This window comes from Salmo trutta, chromosome 16, assembly GCF_901001165.1.
Source record: "Salmo trutta chromosome 16, fSalTru1.1, whole genome shotgun sequence".
Classification (NCBI taxonomy): Eukaryota; Metazoa; Chordata; class Actinopteri; order Salmoniformes; family Salmonidae; genus Salmo; species Salmo trutta.
The window spans coordinates 25,743,963-25,755,847 of NC_042972.1; the positions used below are offsets into that span (position 1 = coordinate 25,743,963).

Genomic DNA, 11,885 nt, shown 5'->3' on the forward strand with positions numbered 1-11,885 from the left:
AGTAGTAATTGGCTTGGTCTCCTGTGCTGCATTGATGAGCTTAAATTAATTTGTCTCAGCAGACAGGATGTATTGTGCAGTGCATGTATAGGGTGAAACGGATGGGGGTATTTGTGATGTTCCTCTGGGTGCCAGCTCATGTGGGAGTAGAGTGGAATGAGGTGGATGTTATCCCCAAGCAGGCTCTTAAACATCCTAATGTTGAGATGGAATTGTCAATCAGTAAAGCAGAAGCCAAGGGGTTAATGAGAACAGTGAACATATCAAACTGGGATGTGTGATCATTATTAGGAGAAGATGGAGACAGTGGAACATGTTCTATTTCAGTTCCAGAAATATGGTAGGAAAAGGGAGCAATTGTTATTATATTTGAGGAGTAATGGGGTTAAAGAGCCAGGGTTAAGTTAACTGCTGCAGAAATCTTCAGGGGATGGAGCATTTCATTATGTATTTCATTTCCTTAGTTAGATTTGGGGCGGCAGGTAGCCTAGTGGTTTGAGCGTTGGACTGAATTCCCAAGCTGACAAGGTAAAAATCTGTCGTTCTTCCCCTGAACAAGGCAGTTAACCCACTGTTCCTAGGCCATCATTGAAAATAAGAATTTGTTCTTAACTGACTTACCTAGTTAAATAAAGGAAAAATAAATGATAATATTGGGTAGGATTTAGACCTTCACTGTCTCTGTTCCACACTTCAGTCCAGTTGGTGGCGGTAATGCACCGTAAAGTTGGTAGCCATCCACCATATAAACTCCACAGAAGGAAAAAGACAAGTGGCAGCATACTCATTGAAGCGTTCAGTCTGTGCGGAAGCAGTGATGCCAATTTAGCAATTTTTTTGCTAGATTTAGCAACTTTTCAGAATAGCCTGGTAACTTTTTTTTCAAACAGCACCTATCAACAAATTTATCTACTTTAAAAAATTGATTTGAAACTTTTAGCAACTTTTGAAAAGTGACTGAAATGCTAAAATGCACGCATTTCCCCTCTAAATGACACAAAAAAACGATTTTCTCTGTGACACACTGTCACAACACAAGTGCCTGACTGCAAAAGTGCATTGTGAGTGACGTCAGCAGCAGGCGCTCAGCTCGTGCACAGGCAGCAGCAGGTCAGCAGCAATTTAAGTAAATTGCTAATCATTGTTGGATGCAGTGATGCCAACCTAGCAATTTTGTTGCTAGATTTAGCAACTTTTTATTCTCCAATCAGCACCTAGCAACAAATTTAGCTACTTTTTAAAATGTATTTGGAACTTTTAGCAACTTTTGAAATGTGACTTAAACGCTAAAATGCACGCATTTTCCCTCTAAATGACACAAAAACGATTTTCTCTATAACACACTGTCACAACACACGTGCCTGGCTGCAAAAGTGCATTGTGAGTGACGTCAGCAGCAGGCGCTCAGCTGTGCACAGGCAGCAGCAATTTCAGCAAATTCTAAATCATTGTTGGCTGACTGCAGGTAGTACGGGTTCGACAAGCCAAACGCAATGAATATAGTTGGTCACGAATGTTTGATCTTGAACAGAACTTACAACATCAATCAACATGTCCCAATCAAAATTGTACAGAAAAGAGTGGGAGTCTGTACCTGAACAAATGTCAAATCAATGTGAGTAACGTTATTGTGTATTCTACGTAATGACGCAGTTTTACGTTATTACGCAATGACATCACAACGTCATTTAGCAACTTTTAGCAACAAATCAACCTGCCTCTAGCAACTTACCCTGAAAATTAGTTGGCAACACTGTGCGGAAGTACTACCCGAAGAAGCTAGCTGAAAGGAAAACGTCCACTATGGCTGAGGTAAATTACATTGATCGTTTTAACTGTATTTAGGCGTTGATAACTAAGCCGTGTCTACCTAATTTAATTAGTGGATATACATTTCACAGTTTGGTGGCTGCCTGTACTGTGGTGCTTGGTTTACAAGCCAAGCAAGATGTTGTCAACAAATATGGCTAACGTTAGCTAGCCCTCTGTCCAGACTGAGCCTTCTGTCTGTGTAGCTAGCTAGATAGCTTTTTGGGTTACCTTAATAACTAGGCAAATGATGGACGCAAATGATCCCATGATGTTTATTCAATTCATGCTTTCAGACGCACAACTTGCAGGACCTGCAACATCAAGCAGCCGTCGCCTCCAAAGTGTATGTCCAGAGGGACTACAACTCGGGTACAATCTGCAGGTTCCAGACCAAGTTCCCCTCAGAGCTGGAGTCTAGGGTACGAGACCATACACACTTTTTACATTTTTTAAAATTAATTTATTTTATACTTTAAAAAATAGAAAGAAAAAAGCATATATTTTAATTGCAACACTAACAATATTACACATCAATACAGGGGCATCCCTGTGAATTATAATTCAGGACATCATTAATATGTGACAAGGCAATGAGACATTCAGAGACATGACTTCTAATACTTCAACTTTTTAAGTTTCACAACTTTGAGGGATTTATAAAACTGTAAGATCAATGAAAAAATAATACAAAATAAGGGATGTTTCCACCCATTTACATTTGTGAATATGATATTTGGCCAAGAGAATAATAATATTAATAAAATAGTTATGATCGGAATTGCAAGGATAAGCATAATGCCAATTAACATCAAAGGTTAAACGTAGGTAATTCTGGAGATTTTATACACAACCATTCATGAATTTCAATCCATTGTTTACTAGAATAGCGGCATGAAAAAAAACAAGTGCTCTATAGATTCTGAATCAGAGGAATGAAAATACAAGGCATTTTGTCAAAATTGAATCTTTTGTGCAAGAAATCATTAACAGGGTAGATGGAAGAAAATATTTTAAAATGAGTTTCTTTAACTTTTGACCATTGCATGGGAAGGTTACTTCCATAGCAATATATTGCATTATAATCACCAAAAATTACTTAATTAACTCCCAATTGTATCCACTTAGTGTTGCATTTTTTTTAATCCAAAATATTCAAGTCATTATTTTGTAAACTTGGAAAAGAGGGAACAACCTCATGATATAAGTGTTCTTAATAAGTCCAAGTAAATGAAGTGGAATTGCTTTGCAAACCTTCATATATTCTCTCTGAGTAATATTAACCTGAAATTTACCAACAAACTCAAACTGCAAAAACTCCCCAGTGTTGTCTACCAAATCACATACAAAAATAATACCCTTGTCAAACCAAAGGCATTTGAAAATTGATTTCCTATTCATTTTAATAACACTGTTATTCCAAATCAATGTTTTGTGGGTGGTAAATGTTCCTGAAAAATGTAATTTGCTGGTGAAACTTCACAATCACATTTCATTAGAAATTCAAGTCTACCAAGTTTAATAAACAGATTGTTAGGGATGTGATACCACAGAGGTAGGATTAGACAGACAATTTTAACCATTTAATTCTAAAAGCACCCACTAACAACAATCAATAGCCTGTAAACCTCCACGATCATAGTCTTTCACTAATTGTGATTCCGAAATATAATGCGTGTTATTCCTCCAAACAAATCTAAATATAACAGAATTGCCGTTATGTTATTAGAAGAAAGAAAAAGGGACTGACTTGGGTAAATTATTCCAGATAAACCATCAGTCTTGGACAAAGGAATACGACCCAAAATTGAGATCATGTTGCAGCCACTGACTTAATGAAACTCATGGAATTAATCCTATTATCAATGTTTAAATATTCATTATCTGAAACGTTTTTAGTGATAACAATTCCTAAATATTTAACTTCCTTTTTAACCAGTATGGAGGCAATGTTGACAGAGTCACAGCAACAAATGTGATCTCATGCCTATTCATTAAGGTTCAGAGTCAACCCAGAGGCCATAGAACATTTCTTGATTCTGTCAATAGCCAAGGGAATAGCCACTCTATCCTTTAGGAAAAGGGCAGTATCATCTTCAAATTGACTATTTATGTCTTTACCAAAAATACAGATCCCTTTTTAAATTCTCAGATTTGTTAACCTCCCTGGGCAAGGTGGGATGTTTGCGTCCCACCTAGTCAACAGCCAGTGGAATTGTGTGGCGCGAAATACAAATACCTCATAAATGCTATAACTTCAATTTCTGAAACATGACTATTTTACACCATTTTAAAGACAAGACTCTCGTTAATCTAACCACACTGTCCGATTTCAAAAAGGCTTTACAGCGAAAGCAAAACATTAGATTATGTCAGGAGAGTACCCTGCCAAAAATAATCACACAGCCATTTTCAAAGCATGCATATATGTCACAAAAACCAAAACCACAGCTAAATGCAGCACTAACCTTTTGATCTTCATCAGATGACACTCCTAGGACATTATGTTATACAATACATGCATGTTTTGTTCAATCAAGTTCATATTTATATCAAAAAACAGCTTTTTACATTAGCATGTGATGTTCAGAACTAGCATACCCACCGCAAACTTCCGGTGAATTTACTAAATTACTCACGATTAACGTTCACAAAAAACATTAATTATTTTAAGAATTATAGATACAGAACTCCTTTATGCAATCGCGGTGTCAGATTTTAAAATAGCTTTTCAGCGAAAGCACATTTTGCAATATTCTGAGTAGATAGCCCGGCCATCACGGCTAGCTAATTTGACACCCACCAAGTTTGGCCCTCACCAAACTCAGATTTACTATAAGAAAAATTGGATTACCTTTGCTGTTCTTTGTCAGAATGCACTCCCAGGACTTCTACTTCAACAGCAAATGTTGTTTTGGTTCGAAATAATCCATAGTTATATTGAAATAGCTCCGTTTTGTTCGTGCGTTGAGGTCAGTATCCGAAGGGTAACGCGCGGGCGCATTTCGTGACAAAAAATGTAAAAATATTCCATTACCGTACTTCGAAGCATGTCAAACGCTGTTTAAAATCAATTTTATGCGATTTTTCTCGTAAAATAGCGATAATATTCCAACCGACGTTGTATTCGTTCAAAGAGAGAAGAGAAAGAAAAACATGGAGTCCTCTTGTGCACGCGCGCTCCAGTGTCAGTGTTCCCTGCCTGACCACTCACAAACTCCTGCTGTTTTTCGCCCAGAGACTGCAGAGCTCTCATTTCACTTTCTGGCGCCTTCTGAGAGCCAATGGAAGCCTTAGAAAATGTCACGTTACAGCAGAGATGCTGTATTTTTGATAGAGATGCCTTAGAAGGACAACAAATTGTCAGACAGGGCACTTCCTGCATGGAATCTTCTCAGGTTTTGGCCTGCCATATGAGTTCTGTTATACTCACAGACACCATTCAAACAGTTTTAGAAACTTTAGGGTGTTTTCTATCCAAATCTACTAATTATATGCATATTCTCGTTTCTGGGTAAGAGTAGTAACCAGTTTAAATCGGGTATGTTTTTTATCCGGCCGTGAAACTACTGCCCCCTAGCCCCAACAGGTTTTAAGAAAAACGGCTAGTAAATCTGTGGCTAAAATAAATAGGAGGGGGTATTGGATAACTCTGTCTAATTCCTCTGGCAATAGAGAAACGAGGGGATGTGCCATTACTCATAGCCACCGAACTGCTAATATCATCCTTATCACTTTACAGAAATTCTCCCCAAACCCAAAAGTAGAGAGTGTTCTAAATAAAAAGTTGTGTTCTAAAGTGTCAAAAGCCTTAAAAAAAAATCTAATCTAAAAACATTATAAAACCAATCGTACATGGTTATGGATACTCCTTGCTTTAATGAAGGCTGATTTGAGTTTCACTGATTTTTATATCATCAAGGCCTTTTTTCAGTCTATTGGTATAGACATGGGCTAGTAACTTCCATCACGTTGTTGGCAACTGACTAGGTCTCCAATTGTCCAGGTAAAGAGAGTACTTCTTTGGTTTGGGTATAAGAGCTATTAGTCCCTGTCTCGAAGGAGATAAGATAGCATTAGCAATACCCACTTTGTAGACAAAGCAATAACTCTCTAATATCAGGACAAAAATGTAGCTAGGAGTCAGGCCATCCGGTCCAGGAGCTTTACCTATAGGCATTTGTTTAATTGCTTGGTCCAACTCCAGTAATATCTATATCAGAATCACATCATTTCTTAAACCTTTCTATAGACTAAATAGAGTTATTAACTGAATCAAAAAAGGAATCCAAGTCGCCTTCTGAAAGATGAGATTGATATAGTGAACTGTAGAAAGTGTATTTTTCTTATTAATCACTTCAAGATGATCAGATATAGTGTCACTTACATAAATGGATGTAATACTATGCCTAGTCTGCCTACTCTTCTCCAAATTAAAGAAATGAGATGTTTCTTTTTCACCTTTTTCAATCCATTTGGCCTTTGAACGGATGAAGGCACCCTGCGCCTTATCGTTGTATATGTCGTTCACATTGGCATTTAGCAAGCTCTGCTTTTTCATCTTCATTTAAATCAAGTTTATTGCTCAACCTGTTAATAACAACAATAATATCCATCTCCTTGGAGAATCTTTTCTGAGCTAGCATTTTACCAGTAGTGATGGCAAGACATCGAATTCTGAATTTAATAATTTCCCATTTGTTAGTAGAAGAGAGAGCAGAATAGAGACAGGTCTCTCTGATAAGAGCTTTAGTCTGTAAACAAAATGACTTTTTCTTTTAAAGAAAAGGGTTACATTTCCAATATGCTTTAGTAAATCTCTTGTCATTATCAAAAGGAAAGAAGAATGGAACAATGGTGTGTCAGAGGAGCTGAGGAAATATAAGATTGGAAGATACCAACCAATAATCAATTCTAGATTTTAATTGTATGTCGCTAGTTGTAGAGTTGAACCAAGAAAATAGTTTTAAAGTTGGATTCTGTGAGCGCCAAATATCGGAAAGGAGCATCAAGAGCAACATTATAATCCCCTCCAACAATGTTATCTGTAAAATATTTGTTTTTCAACTCAATTAAGACTTTACTAATAGATGTTCTAATTTTGGGGGGGCAGTATGTAATAACCATAAATATTTACCTATATGTAGCATGATTTCTAAAACTGTACCTGGGAACCATCTGAAAAGTATTGCCACACCAGTAGAATGAGATGAGCCAAGGCTAAAAATGATATTGTCACTCCATTGTGAAGTCCAGCATTTTAAGTCCGCATCTGAGGAATGTGTCTCTTGAAATAAAATAAAAATTGGATTTTAATAAATCTTTACAAAAACTAAAAATTGCGTTGCGTTTTTAAATTGTTCTGTAAACCCCTGGTATGCAAGGATAAAAATGAAAGAGAAATAGTTCTTTAGAATAAACAGGGACCCTGAATAATATAAAGGTAGCATACGTTTTCAAAAATTGTTGACGAACAGTAACGACCATAAAAAGGAAAATAAATGGATAGATTGTGTAATAACACATATTATATTAATAGATTAGATCTTCAATTGAACTCTCAAACTTAATAAAGACATCTCTGAAAGCTAATCAAGCCATATGAAAAATAAATGGATATTTACTTGCATAATATCGATCTTCAAACACAATGAATAAAAACGGTAAGTCTTAGTAAGCCATCAAATGAGAAACAAAAACCACAGTGTGCTTACTTTGGTTAATGTTCACATCCAAAACTCGCCACTACAAACAGTACGGCCCTATGTTCAGATAAACGATTGCATTAATAAACTTACCAGTTGAAACGGTATATTGCTTCATTAGCCTACTACTGTATAAACAGGCCAACTCCTAAAGCATAAATCAGTCAGTCACTTAGCTCCACCCTGTGGCCGTCAATGACAGAAAACCCCTCGCGAAAGCCCCCCCCCCCCCCCCCCGTCTTGCCTCATCGACTTGTGGCCACAGCTTCGAACGGGCATCCCTGTCGCGTTTGCTCAAATCTTCTGCAAAGCGAATGCCCTTCTCCCTGCAGATCGGCGCAAGTTTGGCAGCTCTCCACACCTCGTCTCTCACGTTCCTCAACGCAAACATAATGATGACCTGTCTGTGTCTTCTCCTTTCTCTTATCTCCGAGACGGTGTACCCTGAACATCGCGGTAGATGTATCGGGGATATGGAACAAACCTTCCCAATAATGTCAATCACAATCCCTCTGATATTCTCACCATCAGTTTCAGGTAGCCCATTCAGTCTCAGCCCTCATCGGCGCTTGTATCGGTTCTGTTCAGCACTGGCTGTGCACAGCTCATTGTTTTTCTTTTGTCAGTTCATCAACTTTATTTTTCAACAGTTTTGCATCATCTGGTAATATTAATGCCTGCTGCATTTAACTCTGTAGTTTTGGAAACGTTTGCAATTGGGAGGGTATTTTTATGAAACCTCTCAAAGCCATTAAGCCGATCTTGTTCGTCAAATTTCTTGTTTAAACCCTGGATTGCCTCGAAGATGGCTTCATTGGTGATAGGCTGGGATGGTTGAGTGTGCCCGGTGTCACTTTCTCATAGTCTCTTCAGGTTGGAGGGTTTCGAAGGGGTTATTTGGACACCTGTACCAAAGACTAATTCCTCTGACCTCTGTACCGTTACTTCTGGGGTAGTTTCAAAATATTCCATATAGTTGATAGGAACTACCTCGTTTACGACAGCTCCCTCTACATTTTGCTAGCTTCCATCTCCACTAATGTTACAGTACTAGCTAGCTAGGCTTGGCTGAACTTGCTTGACGTATAACAAAGTGATTCAGTAAACCGTCAAACTAATAAAAAATCCCCAAAAAGACAGCAAGTTTTTTTTAACTGTAATCATCGTCAAACTCAAATTAGGGTTTGAATTCAATGTTAAAGTTCAGGAGCTCAGTTTAATGCGACCACTCACTCCGCCATCTTGTCTGCGGCCGTCGACCACCCACACAGCTACTAAGCCGTCTGCTGTTCAAATAGAATTGTCATACATTCTTTCAGTTTTTGTAGTCAGTTTACTTCTCCATTATTGCTCAGTGACTTTGGTCGTGCAGAGCTCTTACTGAGGGGTCGATGGGCATAATTTATTTTCAGGTTGACAGGCAACAGTTTGAGGAGACGATGCAGACGCTCAACAACCTCTATGCTGAGGCTGAGAAAATTGGTGGCAAGTCTTACCTGGAGGGCTGCTTGGCCTGCATGACCGCCTACACTATCTTCCTCTGTATGGAGACCCATTATGAGAAAGTAGGTCCCTCAGTCTTCTCCATAGAAGTATGTAGGCCAAGGGTTGGTCCCTGTGGGCCCGGGTCTAAAGTAGTGCACTTAATATATTGGGAATAGGTTGTCATTTGGGACTGAACCTATGTTTTATGACGTGGACCAGTGGCCATATTAGGTGTAGTCTTTTTTTTGAGGCCAAGCCATGAATGGGTGAAGGGCTTACTTTTTTTGTCTCTAGGTATTGAAGAAGATCGCTAGGTTCATCAAGGAGCAGAATGAGAAGATCTACGCTCCTCTGGGACTGCTGCTTACAGACCCAATAGAGAGAGGTCTCAGGGTTGTATCCTTTACTGTCCCAGAGGCTCACACTAACAGAGGTTGCATCCCAAATGCCACCATAATCCCTTTATATTTTCCTTTGGCTCTGGTTAAAAGCAGTGCACTGTAAAAGGAATAGGATGCCATTTGGGATGCACAGCTAGACCTTTCTTGTGTAACTGTCTTGCATTTCTTGCTGGATCCCAGCTTCCTTAACTAACCCCTCCCCAGGTTGAAATCACCATCTTTGAGGATCGAAGCATTGGCTCTGGAAGATAAACCACACCAAAGGTGAGTGTTTTCTCTGACATTCACCTCATTTAAATAAGATTTTCTCTCATCCTGTTAACTCTAACAGGGGATACCAATGTAAATAAGTTTCACAGCAACCTCACAAGAGCTTAGTGTCTAAATAGCTAGGAAGAATATAATAATATTGACTTGGAGATACTGTCATGATATATCTTGACTTACATTCCCTATGGTTAATGAACAGCAATGTTCAGATAAGCAATGTTATTTGACAAATCCACTGCTCCCTGCCTCCAGCTGTCAGGACTACCTTCACAGTATTGTTAATTTGAAGTGTTTTTGTTTTTGCTCTTATGCAGGATGGCCTATTTCACCTGGTGCTTTCCAATTGTCTCACCACACCATCAATGATTCCTTATGGATGTAGATATAATTGTGTTTATTTATTTCACATATGAGATGGGCAATGTGCGTAGCCTATATCCCAGAGAGACCAACACTCCCTGTTTTTACATGTTTATTGAGATGATTCATTTTAATGTGAAAAGTCTTATTCTAGTTAAGCAAGACCACACCTTTAGTATGAATGGTGCCATTTTGTTTTATATTGCCATTTTTAAACCCTTACTTGTAATTAAAGGTGCACTGTGTAATAGGTCAATGCAAATAGCCCTTAAATGTATATTTCACCCACAGTTTTTAAACCTGTGTTTTTAATATATCCTCTCTGCTTCACCAAAACGTACATAATTAGTCAAATGGTTCCTTACCTTGACAGTAGTCTATGGGCCAGGAGAAACTAATCCACCACAATTCAGATGTTTACTTTAGCAAATACAATGAGAGGGAATGGGGCAGTGCTAGCATGTTCCAAACTCATGGATTCTTGTTCCTGGATGTTACAAACGTAAACGATGTACAGTAACATAGCACATTTTCTGAGTTATGGTTTGTTACTTCAGGTACTTCTAAGTTGTACTTCTCAAAAACCAACTATAAGCTTTTGCTGAAATGTTGCTGTTCCTTTTGTATGTATACTGAACAAATATAAATGCAACAATTTCAACGAAATTACTGAGTTACAGTTCATATAATGAAATCAGTCAATTGAAATAAAATAATTAGGCCCTAATCTATGGTTTTCACATGACTGGGCAGGGGTGCATCCATGGGTGGACCTGGGAGGGCATAGGCCCACCCACTGGGGAGCCAGGCCCAGCCAATCAGAATGAGTTTTTCTCCACAAAATGGCATTAAAGCAGACAGAAATATTTCTCAGTTTCATCAGCTGTCCGGATGGCTGGTCTCAGACGATCCCGTAGGTGAAGAAGCCGGATGTGGAGGGCCTCGTCTGGCGTGGTTACATGTTGTGAGGCCGGTTGGACGTACTGCCAAATTCTTCAAACAACGTTGGAGGCGGCTTATGGTAGAGGAATGAACATTAACTTATTTGGCAACAGCTCTGGTGTAAATTCCTGCAGTCAGCATGCCATTTGAGACATTGGTGGCACTGTGTTGTGACAACTGTACATTTTAGTGGCCTTTTATTGACCCCAGCACAATGTGCACCTGTGTAATGATCATGCAGTTTAATCAGCTTCTTGATACGTCACAAGTGTCAGGTGGCTGGATTAACTTGGCAAATGAGAAATGCTCACTAACAGGGATGTAAACAAATGTGTGCACAAAATTAGAGAAATGCTTTTGTGTATGGATCTTTTATTTCAGCTCATGAAACATGGGACCAACACTACATGTTGCGTTTATATATATTTTTTCAGTATAATTGTCAGAAGATAACGTACTGATTTGGTGTGTGTGTACTTTTGATCACCTTGTAGACACAGGCTATTTGATATGAACTTGTTTCGTATGCAACGTTGTGTGGGTTTGTATTATGGTGTCTGTTCTATAGTGACAGTTCACCAGTGTTTAAGCACACAGGTTGCCTGTTATTGCCAATAAGAATCAGGGTTTCACATTGGCTAGTTTTAATTTATGAATGTGGATGAAATTGTTAACTCGCATACTGGGATATGACCTCAATATTCTCACTGCTTAGCTTGACTAAATGTGAATTGACAGGAATTGTGACTCCAACCCTGACTGTGGTTCAAAGTTATGGAGTTTCTAGACTACCCCCTATCCTTGATATTGTCCAATATGTGTAAATAATTATTGACCACAAATCCACCACAGAAACCTTGAGCATGTGTTGAATCCCAAGACAGGAATTAAAAGCCAATCTATTGTTTGTTCT

At 38.5% G+C, this 11,885-nt stretch overlaps 1 protein-coding gene across 2 annotated transcripts; it reads left to right on the plus strand.

The window, feature by feature from the left end:
* The first annotated feature begins 1,739 nt into the window (after positions 1 to 1,739).
* golga7 (golgin A7) lies at positions 1,740 to 10,927 on the plus strand. Of its 2 annotated transcripts, none has more exons than XM_029693629.1 (6): positions 1,740 to 1,812; positions 2,106 to 2,231; positions 8,927 to 9,079; positions 9,294 to 9,395; positions 9,605 to 9,664; positions 10,905 to 10,927. In XM_029693629.1, exons 1-5 carry the CDS (start codon positions 1,804 to 1,806, stop codon positions 9,650 to 9,652), a joined length of 438 nt encoding a protein of 145 aa, XP_029549489.1. In that variant the 5' UTR covers positions 1,740 to 1,803; the 3' UTR covers positions 9,653 to 9,664; positions 10,905 to 10,927. The 2 variants fall into 2 exon arrangements, with proteins under 2 accessions (XP_029549489.1, XP_029549488.1); XM_029693628.1 differs by lacking the exon at positions 10,905 to 10,927 and adding an exon at positions 9,985 to 10,696.
* Positions 10,928 to 11,885: the final 958 nt, after the last annotated feature.